The following is a 24,876-nucleotide window of genomic DNA, read 5'->3' as shown; positions in this document are numbered from 1 at the left end:
TGTAATTTAAAAAGTATGCAAACACGTGCTACGCTTGCTGTTTAAACTCTTCCATGCATATGCGTTATTTACAACTTTCATGTCAATGTACACCGTTTTAACACAGGTTTTGATCCTGCAAGAGTCCTTACATTTAGCCAATCCATCAGAAACCCAAAGGGCACGACAGGCCACGACAATATACATGGCTAGTTGTACATTTAAAGCTGTGTTGAAAACAAAATGTAAATCAATTTCCTCCACACAAGGAAAAAAAAGGGAAACAACAAAAAAAAAAAGCGTCCGCTTTCAAGAAAATCTACGTCACAAGCTTGGAGGGCAGGTTTTCTTTTTTCAGTGTCTTGTCAAACTTCACTGTGCTGCTACAATACTGTTGTACACTTTGTATTTTGTCGGTGTTGCATCTACCTTTTTATTACAATATAATTTAAACTTTCCATTAAGCAATAACAGAAAAAAAAAAAAAAGATGAGATTGGTAGACCAGCGGTGTCAGCAGAGGCCAGTGCCACCCAGTTTAATTGCATCAGCACTCTAGCTGGTAAAGTTATTTTCCAAGAGTTCATTGTAAGCGGGGTTATCCTCAATCCTCAATATACTCCCAGAGGTCTTTCTCATAACCTTCATGAACATGTTGTAGCAACACTCTTCGCCGACTCTCACAATATCTAGAGACAGAAGAGTAGACAATCATTTAGTTCCAATAATCTAGTTTTAAAAGGTACAGCTATAGCCAAAAGTTTTGCATCATCCTATAGAATTAACTAATTTTCCTTCATAAAGTCGAATGAAACCTGCTGAATAATGTTATGTTAACATATTGAATTATACAGCTTTGTAGTTTTCCATATACTTAAAAAACGTGACATTCAAAATAAAAGATGAACTACTGTACTACATGGCTTCCGGTAGACACTTGCGACATCATTTTGTAGTTTTTTGATTGCATGATTTTAAATAAAAGATCCATAGCTGTATAGTGTCCCATTCAGTTAATTAAAAGATACCAATCCAGGAATATCCTTTAATTGTTTAACTAAACATTTTATTTTCAGATGACTGCTATCTTATGAATTGATTCTGAAAAACAGGTGTTTCCTAAAAAAAAAAAAAAAAGTTCTACATAATGTACAGAAAACCTATTTAAAAGAAATAAATGGGCTGATACTGAATGTAATTTTGCCTCACAAAATTATACTTGTTTCAGGAGGGGCGAAGCTTGCAGTACTGCAGCAACTGCTTTTTGGGATGTGTAACCAAGAAATTATCTACATTAAAGTCACATTTTTGCTTTTCTACATTAATAGTTTCTGAAAGCAACTTTTAAACTTAAGCTTTATAAACCAGTGATGCACAAGTCCTGGAAGGAGTATACAGACCTGTACTTATCTTGCACTTTCTGCTTGATGTCTTGCAGTGAATCCTGTGAAATATCACGCTCCAGATATCCAGACAGCACCTCGGTGGCATTTTCCAGGTCTGCCTGATTGTTCTAAAAAGGAACAAAACAATATGAGAGAGAGTTCGGTCACCGTGCTCGACGCTGTGCTTGAGGGCAAATTCAAGTTTTTATATCTACATTTAATAGGTTAAACAACCAAAAGGCTGTTTTACATTTGTTGTTCAGCACAAAGTAACATTACAGTATGACTACACTGGGATAAGTAACTGAATAATAAATAATGGGTATAGATATAGATATTAGTGCATCACAGAAAATGTAATGCTACTACAGTATGTTCTCACCTCAAAGATAATGGACTGATTATTCTTCTTGAGGTAGAACGCAAAAACGTAAGTGAACATGAGTGTGGCACGGCACTGACATAGCACGTCCACAGCCTTCTTCAAGAACTGCACCTCGATCCAGGACATGTTGTGCTGCTGCATCTCCTCCATCTTCTGCTTGACCTGAGCATAGAGCTTGTGCTCAAAGCGCAGACTCTGCATGTGGTTCATGTAGCGATTGCAGTAGAACAGGTACCTCTGAAGAGCTGCCCGGGAGCGCTGGAATATTGAAAGATTTACTGTTCAATTAAACAGTGCCACAATCTCTTAAAACATCCCTACTGCTGCAAAGAGTCTAGCAATAAGCTTATTTATTTATTTATTTATTAATTTTTTAAATCAGAAGTAGCGTTGTGAAACACAAATTAATTTAATCAATTAAATCAATTAAATATATTCAAAAGCTCTAGAGCATCAATAAATGGGTATTTGATGTGCCAGACATTATTCTCAATAAATTAATATGCATGTATACACCTAAAAATACTGTATGGAGGTCTGAACAGGATAATTAGCCATATCACAGGACAAAACTTTTGCTGGTGAAGTTTGATCAAAAGTGGAATACCTATTGTCTAGACATTGTGTAGAAAACGTGTGACCTATGTACACACAAGCACCTCCGGAATATCCATATTTCTCTACAGTTGGACTTTTTCCATCCATCCTACCTATCACTAACGTAACAGGACCACAATAACCCATAACTTAATAATCTTAAATGGAACACTAGGTTAAATAACTGCCAATGACACATTTTGCAGGCTAGGTCAAATAGTTTGTCTGCTGCATTTTGTAACTTATAAATATTAGCAGAATCTGACATGGAAATAACTACGGAGAAGACAGATTATAGGAATGAACAGCTAAATTCCCTGCCTTAGCTAGCCCTCCATCCCCGGTTCCGGACTTTACCTCCTGGGCATCTCTCGCTGCTTTAGCATCATCTTCATTGTAGCGGTTGCAGTTGTACCTACAAACAAAACCAAAAAACAAACAAACAAGTATATCAGTGTATATGACCCACCCACTGCTGTGAGCTACCAGTATCGTGCACTGTGTGTAGCAATCCCAGTACAGATGGACGAATGAAGAGGTCCAATCATATCCTGATCAGGATGCTCTAGATGTAGAAATCACGGTAAAGCATGTCAAAATTCCAGTAAATCTATTCCTGTGTACAGGTGTCCTCCCATACACAGAAAGGCACAGTTCTAAAGTTATAGGGCTTACAGAATATTCACTTCATTTTTGCGATTTATTATAGGTTATGTCGTTTGCAGGGCATCTTAATTTACAGAGATGGTTTTGTAGTCTGGGCAGCTCAGCTTCACATCACAGTTCTCTTGCCCAGACGTAAAACTATGTAAAACTCTCATTCAGTGCGTTTACATGAGCATAAGGATTCCGATATTTTTTGGAAAACTAATTCTGATATCAAAAGTCATGTAAACACAGTTTTTGGAAAATGTATCTGAAAATTCTGAAAGTCAGTTTTCAGAAAACAGCACCTAGAAATTTCCGATTAAATTGCGAAAACTAACAAAATGTATATCATGTAAACACACCGGAAAAACTTACTGAAATAGCACACTGCTCATGTGCAGTGACCCTTTGACCCTTTTCTCCTGCACATGGTTTTAGAAAACAGAGAAAATAATAATCTGCAGTCAGTCTGCATGCATCCATTTGTCTAGTTAGGTATAAAGTAATACATTTCTTAAAGTCTGTATGTATTTGTTAACCCATGGTGAAGCAGCAAATGTCTTCCAGCTTTAAAATGACATGAAAATTTCAAATATCTGCAAAAGAAACTGGTAATATAGAACAGGATGAAACGTTTCGGAAAACGCTTTGTCATGTAAACATACGGATTGTGACTTATGGGCCAGTTTATCCCCAACAGGGGTTAATTCGTTTCAGATCTGTGCTATAGTTATGAGCTACAAAATGATCCATCACAATTAGGCCTTCTAGATTAATGTAACAATATAAGTGTGAAATACACGCCCCCACAGGATATGCATTCCTACAGTGGGTTGTAAGACTCGTAGTTTATGTTTTTTCAGATTGTACTGGGAGCTTAGTAACAATGGCTGCTGCATTGCTTTCATCTGTTTATTAGCACTCTTGAAAATAAAAAGGTTCATATATTAAAAAGACCTCCCTTTTAACATTACGCTTGGTATTAGTTTCAGAAAACCCCAGTAAACACTAAAATAAGTAGGCAAGCAAGTATTGTCATTTCTGATCACTGAAGACATGTTTGGGAATAGCTTAAGATATAGATGCTAAAAAAGACTAACTTAGAAGTATTTAAGAAGAAATCAGACTGTACTGAGTGTTCAGTACAAATAACATAAAATATACACTGAAGTGCATTACTTACTGTACAAGTTTCCCACATTCTGGGTACCCAGTTTTTCATCTTGTATAAAACTCCTGCAGGAAACTGCCAAAACCGTTTGAAAGGGATTTCAGTAGGGCAGAACAATGCTGTGTACGATATATGAAAACCTAAAATCCATTTAAATGGATACAGTAACTGAGGAAGATACGGACTTAGGACCAGGACAAAAGTGGGCATTAAGGATATGTGGTTTACTACTAAGTTTGAAATTGTGCTGTTTTCTCATACAAAAACAATACATCGTTCAACATACCAGATTCTGCAAGGAAATAAGTTTTTTGCAGCTTTGTTCTTGCTGTTCCCACAAGACTAGACTTACCAAGCAGATCCATGTGGCTCCCAGGGTCCAAGACAGACCCAGCAGAATTCAGCTTTACAATTCTGGTTACGACAGACCATGTGATTACAGCCTCCATCTTTTTCAATGGTAACATGGCATTTGGGACACTCCTGTGGACCAACACAGTGTTACCCATACACAGCATTCCAAAATGTTTCCACCCTCCATTTCTAGAAGGCCGTATATAGCAAGACTTATAAAGTAAAGAAAGTATACTGATGTCTTGACATATCAAATTCCGCTCCCTGTATCGCCCTTTATTGAATGCTGTTACTTACAGAGACATCGTACTGGTGTTTTACTGAGGAAAGGCAAATATTTATGTTTTTAGCAAAAAGCATACATTTCCTTTCTGATTTAACTGCATTAAAACACATGTTACCACTCAACATCAACTAGCCTTTCATATATCAACCTTGAAAGAAATAAGAGCCAGCTGGTAGATAGGGTGTTGGTTTGTTAATTCAAGTCAGTTCAATATCTGTCTGGTGCCAATGGAAACAAACAGCACAGATTTTCATTGGCATTAGTTTCGCCTAGAACTTAGTATTGACTTTTAATATATGTAGCCGGCTAGCTCACATCCCCTCTACTTAAACTACAAAAGCCAGACCACAGAACAGCACACGGACTCGTCAAAGAGTTTACAATACCTTAGTGTTAGCTGCGATCCAGTTTGAAGTTTCACTGTCATCATCACACTTTTTTATCCACTTCCTTAACCACTGAGAAAAAAGGAAAGAATTTATAACTAAAGTGGATCAAGCTGAAGGAACCTTAAAAGAACCATTTAGGAACAATTTAACAAATAAACAGCACATACTGAAAAAAGCCTCCAAACAATAAAAGTTTCTATGTTAGTACTGAAAATATTCAGACTGTGACACACGGTCACTTGGGTATAAAGAAATGCAGCTAAATATCTTTAATCTTTAATCTGGGTTGCCCACAAGGTTAGCAAGATTGTGGTGCAAGACCAATGAATCAACTACAACAGTTGGTATATAAATTGAAGAGGCAGGCTGGCGTGTAGTGACCCTAGGTATATGGTGGAGATTTCCAGTCTGTCCCACAGATCTGTCAAGTCGAAATTCAATTATTTTTAATCTACAATGGAATTTACACTTAGTTGGGCATATTAGCCTACTTAGGGCTATTTGGGCAGAATTTATCCCCAGGTAAAACACATACAAAATAATTATTTTGTTCTTAAAAACCATGTGCAACACTATGTTCACTCGGCTGTGTCAGATTAGTGAGATCTTTCTAAAAAAAAAATAGGGCAGGCATTGGATTTGTCCTGGAATATTATGATATTAATAAAAGTGAAGCCCCTTTGGAGCATGCATGTCTTTCTAAAGAGACACTGTCCTAAAAAAAAAAAATAAATAAATAATAATAATAATAATAATAATAATAATAATAATAATAATAATAAATAGTGTATTACGCAAGTCATCATGACCTAGATTCTGTTAACATCAAGGACTAAGGAATATCCATACCAAGATACCACAATAGAGGTAGCAACAGGTTTAACTATGTTGCAGACACACACTGTAATTCACTCTGCTGCTTGGCAACAGGGTTTGCTTATTCAATTTCACCACATTGCCACAAGCGGCTCCTTCAGATATTTTGTTTGATAGGCAAATAGATACTCAAGCATAATGTAATAATTGTAAATGTATTACTTTTAGTAGAATCCATTCTGAAAAAAAAAGAAAGACTTCTACTTATTAATATAATTGTGTAACTATGACTTAATTAACAAAGTTGTTCATACCTTGCATTTGACAGGATCATGCCAATTTTCACCACAGTTGAAACTGCAAGAAACAAAATAAAATGAAAATTAGAAAACGTCGAACCATATGCACTGATCACGCAAGTCTGCCTGTACTGCATGCAGAACACGATAATGTTGCTTTGGGAATTGTGAACCAACTAAAAAAGGATTATCAGACTCCGACAGATCTTTTGGATTGCAATTGGGAATTCTGATAAACTTTTCTAACAAACGTTACCCATTTTTACAATTCTGTCAGCAAGGAATGTATACTGCTGGTGTGAATAACACTGTGTTACTCTACCCTGAACACTGATCACTTACCAGAATTGGCGGCCACATTTACAGCGGACCGGCTTAGCATCAGGGTACTGGACTTTAACAACATGATGGCAATCAGGCGCAGGGCACCATTTTAACAGTCTATTGCACTGGAAGAAAGAGCAGGAGAGACAGCATGTTAGACTGAAAGTGATGGCTTACAGTGAGGTAATGTTGTACCAGGATTATTCAAACACCAAGCTTCAGTACAAGTTCATATTGTCATCAGTCTCTTGCTATAAACAACCTTCACACACATAGATTATTTATTCTGTTATGTATGTGCAATACCTAAATAGTTCAGGGAAAACATATGGTTACAATTCAATATGTAATGTAAAACACATTTTAAACTGAAAAGTTGGCCTTTTCAGTTTAAGGGGGTGGGGGGGGGGGGGGGGGGGGAATCTTACCTCTACAAAACTATTAGTAATTAAATGCTGGTATTTCAACTTCACTTTTGAATCTGTTATCAGTCTCCTATGAGGAAAATGAGGGAGAAAAGAAAATAAGTGAAACAAGATTTATTTACTTTTTTAATTTAAAAAAACAATAAAGTGCCCAGTCTCTCCACTGCAAAATCAATTTATAGTCTCATTTTTGTATATAATACTTTATATTAAAAAAAAAAAAAAAACCTCTTGGCAATAATTATTGATTTTTAATCACCAATAAAATAAAATATGCATTAGTTAATAGCACAGTTCAAAGTCAGTCTTCAGGTACGGGATTCTTTTGAGAACTTTGAGAGCAGAGCCACAATGTGCACATATACTGTATAATGTCATATACAGGAAGGAAAGGAACTTGTACTGTCAGGACATAATGGAAAGGGCAACATGTGCTTTGCATATTAACTTACATAAATTAACGGTTATAGTGGATCATTATCAAGAGTTGTAAGAGTCTGCTTTTTGCAAGTATTATGTACAAGAGACTAAATACTGAGCAGGAGAGTCTGTGACTTCAAACTCAGAGTGCAAAACCCTGTTACTTCTTTAGACTGTGACTGAGAGGGAGTTCTCTCCCATGCAAACACCGTCATTAAATGACCAAAACACACGTAGAGAAAATAACCAGGATGTAGGTTAAGACAATTACGGATTACCTGAGTGTCGAGTGCAGAACAGACACAGATTAATGTTATTGACCACAAAAAAGGGCTTTAAAAGAGGTCTGCTTTAAAATGGAATGGTACAGTAAGGCAGAAACCTACCTGCAGTATCCCAGGGAAGTACAGGAGATAGCTAATATGAATACTTCAAGACCAAATTTACACACAAACAAATGTGTTTCTGCCAAGTAAAAACCTGACAAATGACATGATTTTCCATTTTATTTATTTTTTTCATGGCACATCATGATCTAAAAATAGATATTTCATGATTAAGCATAATATTTATTAAAAGCAGAACAAAATACCGTTCCACAGTCAAAATGTAACATTTTTCTCTACAGAAATCCACACTCGCCATGAAAAGAATACAGCCTCAGTCATTGCTACTATTTTTTAATTCTCCACAGCTTTGTTGGGTACTTACATAACTGTATTGTCATCTACTAGGATATCACAGCTGTGTGCTGGGCAGGAAATAGTCTTTTAAAAAAGAGAAAAGAAAGATATCAAATTAGCATCTGCAAAGATTCAATTGGTACAATCAGAGTTTAAGACTAACTAGACCAGTACCTGTCCCATTCCCTCCTCAATGATTTTGGTAGTTAGGTATTCACTCCAACACTGCATGCAGAATTTGTGTCCACACTCCAGGCCAGTGAAATACTACAACAGAAAAATAAGAGCAAAACTGTTACTAAATGAGTGCCCCACAAATAGAACACACAAAATGACAAGTAGCACCAATATGTCAGTCTTTATTAAGACTGTGGATATGTTCAGTCATTCAGACTAAGATCCTCCCCCCCCCACAATTCACATCCCTTAACTAAAGACTGCAGGTCTCAATGTGCAGTTTTAAAAGAAACACATGCATTAGGCCACACCGATTTTCATTTTAAAGCATGATAAATGGTACTACACTAGGTTCAAGAACTCTATTTGCAAGAAATGTTTTCAGACTACCTTGCACTTCCTGAGCCAGTTCACCCCTGCAAGGTCTTCTTTCCTGTCAGTACTCAACCAGCAGCTTTCCCCAATGACTGACATGCTGCACATCCAGTTATATGCTTTGTCCCTGAAAACTGCTTGGGTGAAATGATCTACGAAATGACTTCCTAGAATGCAAAGCAAGCAAACTGGAACTGTATTTAACCTAATGTGGTACCACTGTGATGTCATGTGTTTAAATGAAAATAGATGTTTGTAGTAACGTGTTTCAAAACTCTAAATCTGAGACCTATATTGCAAATAAATGTGCAAGACAGGTAAGATTTATGAAATTCATCAAACGCACATATAAAGTACATCATAATGGCAAAGAACAGACACCAGTACATACATTCAGGTATTTGTCACTCTTATTTAAGACACACATTAAAAAACAGATCTATATACCATACATACATTTTTTTATTTATTTTTAAATTACAAAAAATGTCAGAACCATCCAGTTATCTGTCACTTTCCTAACTTATTATTTTTCCACGTTTGTCAGGTTCAAGTATTATTCAGATTACATGATTAAACATGCAAGGTATTTGTTGGAAAACATGGAACGAGAATTGATTAGCAATTTGCGACGCATGTGGACTGGCAGAGCTATACTGGTGTTTTTTTCTGAAGAGAGACTAAAATTGCAGATAGCAGACTGTTTGGTTCAAATTGCATGTACTGCTAACAACTGATAGAGTCCTTGCGCCTACAAGTTTCTTGCCCAGCATTGACTGCAAGCTATAAAAGCCCTGTGGACCAGATGGGGCCAGGCTAAGACTTTTGGAATACCTAGCAGAGACTGCATTTGGACCCAAAGGTTCTCAGGGAGAATAAGAGATAATGCCACTGGACTCAAAGGGTCCCAAGCAATATGGAGAAATGACAAAAACAAGGAAGATGACAAAAACTAGATGTATGGACCTTTTGGGGCACCAGGGGTCTAAAGAGGAATGCACTGAGTTCAGAGGTCACCATATTAGACTACACACACACACAGACACGCACACACATACACGCTAAATTAAATACATACAGTATATGGTAACAGAATAATGTGTTGTACCTTTGCTATTGGTTAAGTGTCAGAGAAAGAGGAGGTGGACCATCTATACAGAAGGGTATTTAATGTCATGCAAAAATTGTAAGAACGAGTAAACTGTTTGTCCTGTACCTGGGACCAGTCTCCCTGCATATTTCAATAAACCTAACAACTGATTGAAGAAAATGACTCTGTGCATTTTCTTGAATCTACTTACTCACCATCCTTTTTTAAGTTACATCAGTATTAAGGATCAGGTAGTTTTACACTGATGAATCCCACATTTCCCGATTTGTGATACAGAAAGTGACAGCTAACAACTGCTGAGAGCAGAGGAGCTTTTAAGACTTGGCAAACTGTCCCTCAGGTGGAAGTGGGTTAGGGTTAAATGAAGGAAATACTGCTGGCATTGAAATGTCTCTAAACCACAGTTTCAGATTGAATTTGCTGGCTAAAGCACATTGCTCTTTTAATCCGGAGAGACCTATTGTTTCATCCAACACCAGCTCTGTTTACATTAAATTATTTCAGCAAAAGCCACAAACACTAGACCACATACTTTCCTAGTTAAAAGACACCTCATGCATAATTTAAAAACCTGGACAGCCTTAACTAACCCGACTGATACAAGATCCAGCAATATTTTTCTGTTAGGGTGGAAAAACCCACAAATTAACTGAATTGATGGGTAGGACAGATATATTTCAGAATGGGGGGGCAGGGTGATTCTACATCTGGTTTGTGTTGGCTCTGGCTAAGTGTAGTCATTCCCAAAGTTACCAGGTAATGCTGCTTCATTATCTGATTCATGCAACATATTTCAGTATTCAAGTTTCGTTCCTTTTAACTGTGTGGTTTGAAAAAAAAGATAGGTAAGAGCTGAGTGGTGAGAGGTACAGCCGCCCACTCAGGTCGAGGGAGGCAGCTCCATGGCAGCTATGCATGCAACTTGAGTAATGAAACAAAGATGTACTGTGTTTGAACTGAATCATGGCACAGTATATTTACATGACTTGGTTTGTACTGCAAAATTACTGAATTGATATCTATGCTCCGATTGGCTACAATGACTTTTAGAGTTGTATAAAATTCAGTTTTGTAGCATTTGGCCACTAATACAATAATTTTTTTTTTTTTTTTTTTTTTTTTTTTTTTAGTATTTGTGAAGTATTTGTTCTCTGAACTCAGCACTTTCAACAACTGAGAATGATCACAAGTCATGAGCAATGAATTGCTCAGTATTTTATGTGTATTGCTAGTTATAACTGTTAGCTAATATTTCCTAGTGTAAACTGGACCTTACATCTGTTTTGCATGGCTTGCACACTACACTGTTCCCAGGATTTCCACATTCAAAATGTATATAGTGCAGGTGGGCTCTTGAGTTCGATTTCTTTTGTTTTCTCGGGTTTAAATTGAGGACTGTTTGCCTGTATACCCCATTGCAGTCTAATTAATGTCATAATGTTCTGCTTCATAATTGATGTGCAATTGCATCAAATCAGCAACCCTCATCTTCATTCTACACCACCAGTGAGCAATGCTGCCCAAAAATAACAATGTTAAGTTATTCTTTATTTAAGGAAAATGTTGCATTCCACAATAAACTAGTTCATTGTTTAAAAAGGCGCAAATACAGAAAGATTTTTGCAGATGAAAAAAGAAGGGATATTTTAACATCACTGTGTAACAAAAAAAAATAAAAAAAATTTGTTCCTGGGTAGTAAGTGTTATTTCCTAATTGCTTATGCCTCAAAAGTATAGAACATGGCTATTATTCTCCACAAACTTTGCTTTTGTGACCAGGACAGTGATATTTCAAAATATCACTATTTCCAATGGGAAAATGGGCAAATGTGTGTCTTTTCGTTCACATAAAGTCAGAAAAACAACATATGAATCTAAATTAACATGTATTTATACTAAAATAATACAAAGATGACTACAAAAGATTTAGAAGTGAGTAGTTTTTCGAGATTTACAATTATACTGTAAATAACTATTTCCCATTGGAAATAGTGATATTTTGAAATATCACTGTCCTGGTCACAAAAGCAAAGTTTGTGGAGAATAATAGCCATGTTCTATACTTTTGAGGCATAAGCAATTAGGAAATAACACTTACTACCCAGGAACAAAAATTGTGTTACATAGTGTATTCCTTCTGCATCACAGTGGCAATTCAGCAACCAATCTGAAAAGTACCCACTGGCTGCTCTGTTTGTCATGCTTCAATTAGACTAAAGATCCCTCAGAAAGCCATTAGATATCTACTCATTGCTTTTCAGTCCCTGGTCTGTCACACAACATAGCAATTAATATTGTGCTATGATGTTTTAATTGCTTGCCTTGTTCTAGATTTAAATTTGGTCATTAATGTTAACAGCTGTGTTACAGCCTCAGACGGTAAAGTGGCTGCAAAAATGTGGGATGAACATTTTGAACCTGTTCAAGTGCTTGCGATTTCAAAATCCCCAGTGCAGTGCAGTAGCGGCTGCTGTATTTAATTCCTGGCTGGGCCCCAAATGTTCACGGACGGGCCGTTTCTGACTTAATGACATAAATGTAATGATGTAATTACTAATATGTGTACTGAGGACACTCTACCAGTGGTCCTCAAAGTGGTGCCCACGAAGCAAGGCCATCGTGCCTGTGGCAGCTGTTCTTAAATTATGGGTTATGATTAAAATCATTCGTGAGCAGAGGCGGGGTGTTAATATGTCGGACAAGCACTGAATTTTGCCGACTTATTGAGAAAAATAATACATTTCAGTATTTAGAATTTAATTCTCTCTCTCTCTCTCTCTATTTTTTTAAATTTCACCAGAGAAGGGAAACACCAAAGTATATTTAGTTACGAATCCACTTTCTCTGAATTACTGTACTGGAGATGAGTGATCTTTAAAACAGAGTAGTGTTGACAAATTTGCCACACTGAAACAAAAGCGAGACACTATCTATTTAGTTTATTCATGGTTATCTGTGTAAACCTGCTATTTAAAAAAATATTTGCATTGCATATTTTATATAAATTTAAAGAATAAGCGTAGCACGCACAATTACTGCCTGAGTCTTGGCCTTATCAGAGTGAGCCAAGAATAACTACCACTAAAACTCTAATATAAGAACCTATGCAATAGTCAGTGTGCCCGCAAACAGCCAGGTAAGATCAATTTATGCCTGTGCCCAAATTACTTTGAGGACCACTGCTCTATACTGTCAGAAATAGCACCTTATTCTCCAAGAACGCACATTGTTGACATTTTGACAGGTCGGAAGTCCGATTTACCACAAACAGGCATAGCAACACAAATTCCGTAACGTTCACGAGCTGTAAGTCACTAGCACATAAAGAAAATGACAAAAGCACTGACAATGAAAATGACAAAAGTTTCTGACAAAAGCTCTCAAACATGTATTCGACTTCCCAAAGTGAGCTTAAATTTAAAAAGCTCTCATACAGTGACTAAAAGTGAATGTTAATACTTCGGAATACATGCATGAGTTCAGCATAACATACAGTACAACACAGCATCAGCCAACTGAGCTGATAATATTAAATGTAGGTACTTACATTACTGGCGCATTTGTTGATTCGTCTGTTCATTTTCTTTTTACAAAATGTGTCGGGACATAGTTAATGCGCAAGACACAAATATAGCTACGGTCCACTGCAAAGTTGACTAAACGTTCTGTATTATATTTCTTAGCAGATGCCCTTATCCATATCACATTATTTTTTTTATATACAATAACCCATTTATACAGTTGGGTTTTTACTGGAGCAATCTAGGTAAAGCACCTTACTCAAGAGTACAACAGCAGTGTCCCTCGAGCCTCCAGTTAGGAGTCCAGAGCCCTAACCACTACTCCACACTGCTGCCCTGTGTAGGTAATTAGATAGCTAATTGCAAACATAAAAAATAACTAAACAGCAGCTGCACAAGCTGGTTGCTTGCATGTCTTGCAATGAAAGAAAAGTTCCTGTATGAATGCTGCCGACGGACTGTAATTTCGATACTATACAGTATCGAAGACGTCAGATCTCATATCTCAGCCATCCAATCACCAATCTTTTTTTTCATAACCATTACAACGGTACTGGGGTGGGTGGGATGGATATATATATATATTTTTGATCCACAAGGATGAGTTAGACTTGCCTCAGCGGATAACATTCTGATACGGTTTGGTATGTCAACCGTTCCATAAATTGGTGGGCCATGAGCAAAGTGGGTGGGCCTGGGCCCAGGCCCCTTAGTCCCAAGCATGGCACCGCCCCTGGTGCAGTGTACAAGTTAATAGAAAGCAGCTTAAGGATAAACTTTTGTTTCGAAAACCATATTTACTATTTTGCAACAGAAAACTATTTGCCTTTTTTGAAAAAAAAAAAAAAAAAACTGTTGGTAGTAATATTTTTCTGTTCAACTTCTTAGGATCACATTACAAAAATAAAGCAGCAGGGAAGGAAGGAAAATCATTACATAGAAAAGCCAGTTTACCTTTTTACAGTGGATCTCACTGTTAAAAAATCTTTAGTCTCAGGGAGTTATATCCCAGTTCTCTTTGAAAATAAATACACAACTGTTTATTTTGCTTGTCATCTCAACATGGTGAACATCACCGCTGAGATTAAGAGGGTAAAGACTCTGTTAATCTGAGTTCTGAAAGCAAGTACTGACCGCATTGGGGTAGTTCAGGTAGCAGATTTGGCATGGCAGGTCCTGTGCCGAGGACCTTGTGTTCATCTGGCGTGTCCGGGATTTCTTACTAGGGTTTACAACATGACATTCTGAAAACAGCTTCTCCAAGTTCCCATCAAAGTACCTGTGGTAGAAATGGACAGAAGACAACTAAAACATGATGCTGAAACCAGCATTCTGTTTGTGTGCAATTATGAGAAATCAGGAGCGATTATCTTTTGAGTGCTATTTTATATAAATTTTGGGAGGAACATGGATTTATTAGGTTTGAATATCCTCTTAAAACTGGGAGATTCATTTTGGGGTCATTTCATAAGCTAATTGTTTTTATTTTGCGCAAAACCCTTAAAACAAGATTTAACATTTTATTTGTCTAGGTTATACACCTCATGGAGGAAAATAATGTCATACAATGGCAATTTTTGAAACTCCCCACACAAAAGTTGCACAGCTCTTTTAATGGTTTCATGCAACACCTACACTGGAATCCTTCTCTCCATCACATGTAGTTCATGTATCATTACACACCTCCACTGAATGATCCTGAATACAGCCAGTAATATAGCACTGACTTAGTTAATTCAATGAAACCTTGTACCAAATCAAAACAAGGATGGAAAACTTGAGTTATAAGCAGGGGATAAAAAAAGAAAGAAAAAAGGAAACAGCTCTGTTCATTGGAAAATATTTTATTTAATTCAAGCAGTTTCTCCCACCCAACCCCACTGAAACGGTAGCTGGATAAACAATTTCAGGTGCTGAGATAATAAAAAGTCAAGCACCCTACAGGCAAACAATCTCTGGGCTTTCATGACCTAAAAGTGCTCCTCCATCAATATTCCTGTGGGTACAGTACTTGCCTCTCCATCAGCTTCTCCTTGTCCCAGTTGAAGTGGCTAAGTAGTATTCTTGTAATTGTTGCTGGGTTCTGAGAATACAAAAATAAAAAAAGCAGTTAGTAATAATAAGCTGGTCTAAGGTTTAGTTACTTATGAAGACACAGTGTTTGTGTCGGTGTTCCATAACTGAAGAGACATATCAGACATGCAGTAAAATATAAAACAAAAACTTTTTTATTAAGAATACAACGCAGTCAATTATATGGTATAAGCATTATGAACCAAGCTGATCAATAATGATAATCAAATTGAAGCTGTGATGCTGAACGTTACTTACTTTAAATCTAGGAACAGAAAACTAGAAAATAATTATACCAAGAACTAAGATAAAAAAATTATTTAAATACAAATGCAAGCAAAATATATGACCACACACCTGAAGCAACACAGATCTGAAAACTGCTAGATCTATAAAACTATTAAATTACTATTGACAAAACTAGGCTGTGTTCAAAGGTTCGAAGGTTTGTTCGCTAGCCAGGGATTCAAAGATTGTTGTAAACCTTCAAAGGTTCATCAGGCGCTATTTTTTTGTTAAAAAACAAGAATAAGTTCATATTATTTGTAGTAGTAGTATTAATATTTTAGTAGTAGTAAAATGTGACTGATAACCTGCTTGGCACGGTGACTTAAATAAAGCTTTGTTTTGCCCAAGTCTGCTGCAGTTGTGCAAAGCAAGCTTACTGTATGCATCGCAAACATCTTCAATAACGTGTAAATAAACAACGGGTTTGTTTTATTTAAATTATTAAAACATGATTATTGTTCTATATAACATTTTTAAACTACATGTGAATGTTTTATTCCATTTATATGGATTACCTGTAAAATAATAGGATTTTCATCAAAAACAAGTAGCTATGGTGACGTCACCAGTAAATTATGCAAATAAGAACATAAGAAAGTTTACAAACGAGAGGAGGCCATTCGGCCCAACTTGCTCGTTTGGTTGTTAGTAGCTTATTGATCCCAAAATCTCATCAAGCAGCTTCTTGAAGGATCCCAGGGTGTCAGCTTCAACAACATTACTGGGGAGTTGATTCCAGACCCTCACAATTCTCTGTGTAAAAAAGTGCCTCCTATTTTCTGTTCTGAATGCCCCTTTGTCTAATCTCCATTTGTGACCCCTGGTCCTTGTTTCTTTTTTCAGGCTGAAAAAGTCCCTTGGGTCGACACTGTCAATACCTTTTAGAATTCTGAATGCTTGAATTAGGTCGCCACGTAGTCTTCTTTGTTCAAGACTGAACAGATTCAATTATTTTAGCCTGTCTGCATCTGACATGCCTTTTAAGCCCGGAATAATTCTGGTCGCTCTTCTTTGCACTCTTTCTAGAGCAGCAATATCTTTTTTTATAGCGAGGTGACCAGAACTGCACACAATATTCAAGATGAGGTCTTACTAGTGCATTGTACAGTTTTAACATTACTTCCCTTGATTTAAATTCAACACTTTTCACAATGTATCCGAGCATCTTGTTGGCCTTTTTTATATCTTCCCCACATTGTCTAGATGAAGACATTTCTGAGTCAACAAAAACTCCTACGTCTTTTTCATAGATTCCTTCTTCAATTTCAGTATCTCCCATATGATATTTATAATGTACATTTTTATTTCCTGCGTACAGTACCTTACACTTTTCTCTATTAAATGTCATTTGCCATGTGTCTGCCCAGTTCTGAATCTTGTCTAGATCATTTTGAATGACCTTTGCTGCTGCAACAGTGTTTGCCACTCCTCCTACTTTTGTGTCATCTGCAAATTTAACAAGTTTGCTTACTATACCAGAATCTAAGTCATTAATGTAGATTAAGAATAGCAGAGGACCTAATACTGAGCCCTGTGGTACACCACTGGTTACCACACTCCATTCTGAGGTTTTTCCTCTAATCAGTACTTTCTGTTTTCTACATGTTAACCACTCCCTAATCCATGTACATGTTTCCTTGAATCCCTACTGCGTTCAGTTTGAGAATTAATCTTTTGTGCGGGACTTTGTCAAAAGCTTTCTGGAAATCTAAATAAACCATGTCATATGCTTTGCAATTATCCATTATCGATGTTGCATCCTCAAAAAAATCAAGCAAGTTAGTTAGACACGATCTCCCTTTCCTAAAACCATGTTGACTGTCTCCCAGGACCTTGTTACCATATAGGTAATTTTCCATTTTGGATCTTATTAGTTTCCATAAGTTTGCATATAATAGAAGTCAGGCTTACTGGTCTGTAGTTACCTGGTTCAGTTTTGTTTCCCTTTTTGTGGATCGGTATTACGTTTGCAATTTTCCAGTCTGTCGGTACCACCCCTGTGTCAAGAGACTGCTGCATGATCTTGGTTAGCGGTTTGTAAATTACTTCTTTCATTTCTTTGAGTACTACTGGGAGGATCTCATCCGGCCCAGGAGATTTGTTTATTTTAAGCACTCCTAGTCCCTTTAACACTTCTGCCTCAGTTATGCTAAAGTTATTTAAAACTGGATAGGACCTGGATGACATGTGGGGCATATTGTCAGTATCTTCCTTTGTAAAAACTTGTGAAAAGTAATCATTTAATATATTTGCTATTTTTTTTCTTCATCTACGATTTTGCCATTTGTATCTCTTAAACATTTAATCTCCTCTTTGAATGTTCACTTGCTGTTGTAATATTGGAAAAACATTTTGGAATTGGTTTTAGCTCACTTAGCAATGTTCATTTCTATTTCTCTCTTGGCCTTTCTAACTTCCCTTTTGACTTGCGTTTGCAGTTCTGTGTACTCTTTCAGCGTACTTTCTTTTTGGTCCTTTTTTAATGCTCTGTAAAGTGCCTTTTTTCGCTGAATATTTTTTTTAATTGATCTATTAAACCATTTTGGCAATTTAGTTTTACATTTAGATTTGTCTACTTTAGGGATGTAATTGTTTTGCGCCTCCAGTACTACATTTTTTAAAAACAACCATCCTTCTTCTGTGGGTGTTTTCTCTATTTTACTCCAATCTACTTCTGTTAGTCTCTGTTTCATACCTTCATAGTTTGCTTTTCTAAAATTGCAAACCTTAGCTTTAGTCATTACTTTTGGGGTTTTAAAAAACACTTCAAATGAGACCATGTTGTGGTCTGAGTTTGCCAGTGGTTCTCTGACCTCTGTTTTATTTAAACTATTCATAAAACATTGATGTTCTGAGAAAGGCAGCTGACAAACTGTTTGAAATGAATTTCTAGGTCTCCCAAACTTTGTGATCATCACAAAGACTACAGCAATACTGACTAGTTCCGCTTACATTGGCATGCATTAGCAATACTAAAAGAAAACCCATTTTGACTAGAAGTCTTTATTAATGCCTTGAAGTCAAAATCATTTACTAGTTTTTTTTTCCGTATTATAACAGCAGCACCCTGTTCTGTAATAGGCGCAGTAACACCCATCGAGTTGCTGCTTCCATCTGATGGTTGGAGACCAGCTACTTTCTGCTCGACTGATGGGATGAGACCTTGTAATTTAACTGCATTAAAATCTCTTGCATATGTAACAGAATTCCACTTAAATGTCACCTTAGCTGGTTTAAGGGCAAAGGTATTAAGACCTGAAATCATTACTGGTTTCTCAGACATGTGCAAGTGAAAAATATGAGGGGTCAGTTTCATCCTGCTGCCCTTTCCAGTAACAGGGATATCAAATAAAAACAAACATTCAAAATGTATTACAAGAACCAAATCTTCGGGTGTACCCCTCTACCGGGGTTATAAAGGGCGCTGAAATTCTGGCTTCCTTGATGTGCACTGACAATTCATTATAAAACCGGACTTCCAGAAACCGCTCCCAATGCTTAAATTACCAAGCTCTGCATTGCTCATCAAAGCTGCAGCAATTTAAGTAAATTTACTCCACACACTGATTAACAGTTCTTGGGTGTAACTGCATTGAGATAAAACATGTGTTGAAACAATGTGAACATGCAACATCGTAGATAGGGCATCTGGACCAAAACTACGATAAAAGTGGTATTTTTACATTGGCAAGATGAAAATGCCATTTGTTTTCTGACCACCAACAGATGGAAAAAAAGTTTAAAAAAAATATAAAAAATTTTGGAGTACTGTTTCAAATTGGAAGGTACTTGTCTAGGTAAATGCTGTGTGTGTGTGTTGCTTACACCAGCCTCTTTCTCACACAACGTCAACAATTTAAGCAAGAGCACTCATGAGAAGCTAAATGTGTACCATCCACCAAACAAATGTAACAATCATGCCGCCACAGTTCTAAATATAGAATTAGAGCTATCAGCATCGTGTAGCCCACACTGTCATCTATATCCACGGAATGTAAAAATGTTGTTTGACATACAACTGCATGGGTAACTTGTGCTAAAGGCAGGCCGTATCAAGTTCCATCAACTGCGTATATGCACCCCTGCAAGGGATAATACATCTGTGAGGAGATGAGGAGATCTGTGCTGTTAAAGAGAGACAACAACCATGTCTATTCAATCTTGTGATGAAACCATAACAAAGACACCCTTGTGCCTTTTCAACAGCATTTTTGTGGTACCCAGGAACCCACAAATACTACATGAGCACAGACAGGACTGTCCCTGTATTCCTCTTTAAATATGCTGGGAGTGTGTCCTTTCAATTCATTTATCATGTTACATTAACATGGATTGTTTTCTTCATAATTAGACTAAGATTACAGATGGCAGTAAACAGTTTTGAAATGTTTTGAATATCTAAGAAATTATGGTTAATTTAAGTGACACAAAAACTGCAAAAGGAACTAAGTCTAACAGAATAACCTCACTTCATCCTACCGACTGTAAGGAGTATAAATACTTTCCTAGCCTGCCTCGCCCCATAAAATGACACAGCCTAGAAGCTCCAGCTGATACGTCAAGCCCAGTACAATACTACTTCATACTTTGAAACAAAAAAGTTGTTTGTTGTAATTTTACAAGTATGGTCAGGACAAGAAAATTCAGCTTTTAATAGAGTATAACAGTGTATCATCTACCATTTACAAGCGTTTACTTTTTGAGTGATTCATCTGTGGGACTAAGAATTTTAAATTTAGGGCACACATTGAAGTAAGCAAGATTCAGAAAGGATTACAGGCTATTAGTTTCAATGCAAGTGTGTTTTGTTTTCTACAAATTTAAAGTGAAAATCTTTCAGCTCTACTTCTATTGTAAATATGCATCTATTTTTTTTTAAATAAGACCCCATATCATTTCCCAGACAGCATATAATTGTATAGCTTAGATAGGGTCCAATTACTTCCACATGAGTTGAACTTCTAGTACAATGAGACAAATTGTTTTCTCATGAGTCAAACTGTTGTGCACACAGTTCAATTAAACCTGCATAATCTACATCTATGTTGCATCAAAACAGGTACAAGCTTTGAACTGGTTTTAAAGAATTCCTTCTAAGCTAAGCCACAACCTGTCTGATCACAAGGAACTTGCGTCACCTCCTTCAAAGCATAAATTGATGAAATCAGAACCCCCTAGAAATAGTTGTCATACTGGCAAGCTAGTCATGCTTTTTTCTTGAAGTACAGACAGAGAGACATCTGTTAAGAGTCATCAGAATTATGTTACTCACTTCTTGACTAGTTAAGGTGCAATTGTTTCTCATAATTTTCTTATACAGACAATAGCACATTTGTCTCTGTCCATAATACAGTATAAACACCAGAAATCAAACCGGACTGACCTGGATGTTTAAACAGGAATAATGTAATTATGACAATATTTTCTATCAAAACTACCCCTGGCAGCAGAACACGTATATTCGGGAGTTAGGTGAACCTGATTGCCAATTCGCCTCTAGCGTGAAGTTGTAGCAAGTCCACTGCAAGTGCTCAACTGCTCCTACCAGGCCAGCGAGAAAAGATTTTATTTTTTACCCAAATTCAAGTAAATGTCACTGATGCCTTTAACAAGCAGTCACACATGTCCACTCCATTTGCTGAACAGTCTATCCAGATTTCACTGCAGACACACAAACAACAAGGTCAGGGGGTGAAGTTATTGAGAAGAGTAAATAGATCTGTGTTCAAAATTACATTTTACTGGGGCACAGGACTATGGCCTCATTTTCTTACCATCTTACCAACATCTGAAAGCCAAAATTTCACCTAGAACTTGGAATTCTTACAGGCCTACTACTCATTCAATATACTGTCTAAAAAAAACAAATGGATAAAATAAATTCAACTTCTGATGAAACAAACTTAATGCCTGGGAGAGATTCACCAGAACAGTAATGTAAATCCATCTCTAAGCTTTATCCAATTACTGTGAAGCCTGTTACCTCTACAATCCCCACCAGGCACAAGGAGTGCTTATTGAGCAGCAGTCTGTCGGCATGCCAGGAAAGGGATGGAGGGCACAGATATGTATATGTGGTAATCAGTTTAAAATGCACAATCCTTCCCATTGTGGAATCACTGTTCTTGTGCCAGGGGTAGACTGTTTAGTTATTTATACAGGGGTAGCCCTTACTGAGTGATTCCAAATGTCTGATGGTATTTTAAGATTCACTGAGTAGTCGTTTCTTTAATCCCATAGTTATATCACTTGCGCTTTTTGCACATCCTTTTTAAAGCTTTAAACTTTCAATCAGGAGTAAAAACAGTCCTCTGATGTACTCTCAAAATGCTTTTAATAGGCACATGCATACTCCTGTATGTAAGAAATTAAAGTTATCTTATCATGAAAAAGTATATCACCGTGACTACATCCACCACCCTGCCCACTCCTACCTCCAATCCCTCGTGTCTCCCTACATCCCCTCTCCGTTCTTCCTCTACTGGGTGACTGGTCCTGCCTTGCCTCCACTCTACATCCTCTTGTGCCCGCTCCTTCTCTTCCCTCGTCCCTACGATGGAACCAGCTACCGGAGAACTTCACAACGGCATCGTTTCTCACTGCCTTCCTCCGTATCCTCAAGACTCACCTGTTAAGACTGCACTTGTAGTTCTCTTGCTCTACTCCTCCCACTATGCACTGGACTTGCCTGATGTTACTGGACGCTCAGCATTATGAACTACTATGAAATCATTGCATATACAAACTGTTGTAATCCTAAATGTGTTACGTCTTATCTCGTATTGTATGCTAGTAGTATTTGCAATTATTGGAAACTATACTGTATTTAAACCTTGTATTGCCCTGTAACACCTGTATGTCGCCTTGGAGAAAGGCGTCTGCTAAATAAATTTATAATAATAATAATAATATTAGAATGTGATATATACAAACTTGTTTCTCCATATATCCCCATATTCTGATACTTAATAATACATTCCAAAGAATGTCTTTACCTAGTTTCATCACATGAACAGAAAAAGCTTAGTATGCTGAAACAGATAGTAAATCATATAATTCACCTTCTCCTTATTTCTTACCTCAAGCCTTTTGAATTTAACATTTGTTTTTAATATAGTATGCTTCCTAAAATCTTCTGTGTTGGTACAGTGTGGAAGTAGATTACACCTATCTTTCCCAATTACTATTTTTTTATTATCTAAGAGTGCATTCTGAGCAAAATGATTTATCAATATTGTCACTCGTTCAGTATAACACATTTGATTATTTTCAAAGGTAAATTTGATTCAAGCTTTGCATGGATGGAAAGGAAAATGTCACAGGAAGTAATAAAATACACTGTTCTGGAGCCCTGCTTATATTACTGCCATAAATTATGCACAAGTCTGAGAATAACCCTTCCACAAACCCTTAAGACACTGAAAATGTAATCACCTTACCTGACTGTGTTCCACTTGCCTGTCTACACATCAACCATCAGCTTTTCATCTCGGTATTATTCTCATATTAGCCAGTATATATGTATATGAATAAATAACAATGTTGCCAGCAAGGCCCATCTCCCACTGCTTTTGAGCGCTTTCTATATTCGTGACTGTGCTGTATTTTCAACTATTACACTACTGTGGTGACATTCATTAAATAAAGACGTATGGATAAAGATTGTATGGCCTTTTAGTTCACTGTACAACACCCACATATTACTAACAACTAAAACTTGTCAATTATACTTTTACAATCGTTTAAAAAACGGCAGGTGTAATTTCAAGAAAATATCACGACACTACAGTCATGTTTACAATGTAGGGCTACTACGAACAAATCAAAAACTAACACAAAATGGTGAAAATTCCGGAAGCGAATCGGTAAAAGTTGCCCTAAATGTGTATTTCAAAAACCCGTCTACCCAATTACACAATTAAAAGGTTATATAAATCCGATAGTAAAGTGAACTACCAAGAAATGTTCTTAATCCTAAAAGTTTACGACTGTACCGTATTCAATACAATCATATTTCAGTTGTATTTTGCTTTGAGAAAAAGAAAGTGTCAAATTGTAATGTACATGTGTGGACAGAGTTTGGGCTTAGTGATAGCAATACTGACACGTCGGATACCCCCAGTCGGGTTCAGAATTTCCTGACGAGTAAACTGACACAAAGGGTAACAGTTAAAAATAAACTATTTCTATTGTTCAATGTGTTAGTCACCGAAACACCAGTTCCGCCATGTTGTTGGGCCTTAAAAAAACACTTAGGTCTAAGATACTCCAGGTATCAACATTTTCTTCATCTGTACAAATAGGTTTTTCTTCACTTGATATCCGCAAGGTACATACATGGCCCTTTGCTCCCGAAAAACTACCCGATCCCCAGTGACATCCCAGCACAAACACAAACCGAACACCGCCCTCCGACTGTCATTCAACAGACAGACAGTGGAACATTCCTATTATATTAATTTTCAAAGGAACGTGTAATATTTATAGTTACTTATTCCATCCACTTGTCTCAGATTTGCTTATTTCCACCGTCTTCCTTAACCAAAGCCCAAACGCGCTTATCGCCACAATTGTCTCTGGCCTATCTCCCCCTGCACATCCCCGGGCTTTCCTGCAGCCTAATTATCTTCTGACATCTCACCTGGATGACCTCGTTGACCTCCCTGATACACTCCACCATGTGTTGGAGGATCTGATCCGCGGTGAGCACCTCAAAGCGGTAATCCTCCTCGTCTTGGCCGGGCCCCAGGCCGCTGCTCCCGGTCTCCCCGCACACATCCCGCTCGCCGCCGGCCTCCGCAGGATCGACCAACTCCACCTCTCCGAGCTCCAGGGTGTCGTCTTCGAGCTCCTCTTCAGCGCTATCTTCGCTGCACTCCTCTTCGTCGTCGAATTCATAATTGTATCCTTCGTCCGAGTCCATTACTATATTAGTCGGATTCAGGTAAAAGATCCAAATGAAAAAAATATATTTACAAAAAAAAAAAAAAAAAAAAAAGGTTTCCACAGACTTCAAAATTTTCAGCCGCAGAGAATATAACAACACCAGCGCCACCGCTGCTGAACCAACAAAGGGACGCCGCGTCACACGCTTACGCTGCCTAAACGTCACACAAATCAGCAAACAGTCTTTGCCGAGGCGTTCAATGGTTGAGCAACAGCGCCATGTTG

At 37.2% G+C, this 24,876-nt stretch overlaps 1 protein-coding gene across 2 annotated transcripts; it reads right to left on the bottom strand.

Annotated features, from left to right (window-relative positions):
• Positions 1–233: 233 nt before the first annotated feature.
• Positions 234–24,823, bottom strand: LOC121294884 (E3 ubiquitin-protein ligase arih1). 2 transcript variants are annotated; one of them, XM_041219041.1, is made up of 14 exons: positions 24,347–24,823; positions 15,360–15,427; positions 14,479–14,623; positions 8,335–8,427; positions 8,189–8,244; positions 7,061–7,127; positions 6,651–6,757; positions 6,324–6,366; positions 5,191–5,262; positions 4,517–4,647; positions 2,667–2,760; positions 1,746–2,006; positions 1,379–1,491; positions 234–667 (listed from the first exon to the last, which is right to left on the bottom strand). In XM_041219041.1, the coding sequence occupies exons 1-14, from the start codon at positions 24,626–24,628 to the stop codon at positions 583–585; spliced, it is 1,617 nt and encodes a 538-aa protein (XP_041074975.1). In that variant the 5' UTR covers positions 24,629–24,823; the 3' UTR covers positions 234–582. The 2 variants fall into 2 exon arrangements, with proteins under 2 accessions (XP_041074975.1, XP_041074976.1); XM_041219042.1 differs by having other exon boundaries at positions 2,703–2,760.
• Between the last annotated feature and the right edge of the window lie 53 nt (positions 24,824–24,876).

This window comes from Polyodon spathula, chromosome 19 (genome assembly GCF_017654505.1).
Source record: "Polyodon spathula isolate WHYD16114869_AA chromosome 19, ASM1765450v1, whole genome shotgun sequence".
Taxonomy (NCBI): domain Eukaryota; kingdom Metazoa; phylum Chordata; class Actinopteri; order Acipenseriformes; family Polyodontidae; genus Polyodon; species Polyodon spathula.
Note: the sequence above shows the minus strand (reverse complement) of the source record. Positions and strands in the feature narration are given on the sequence as shown.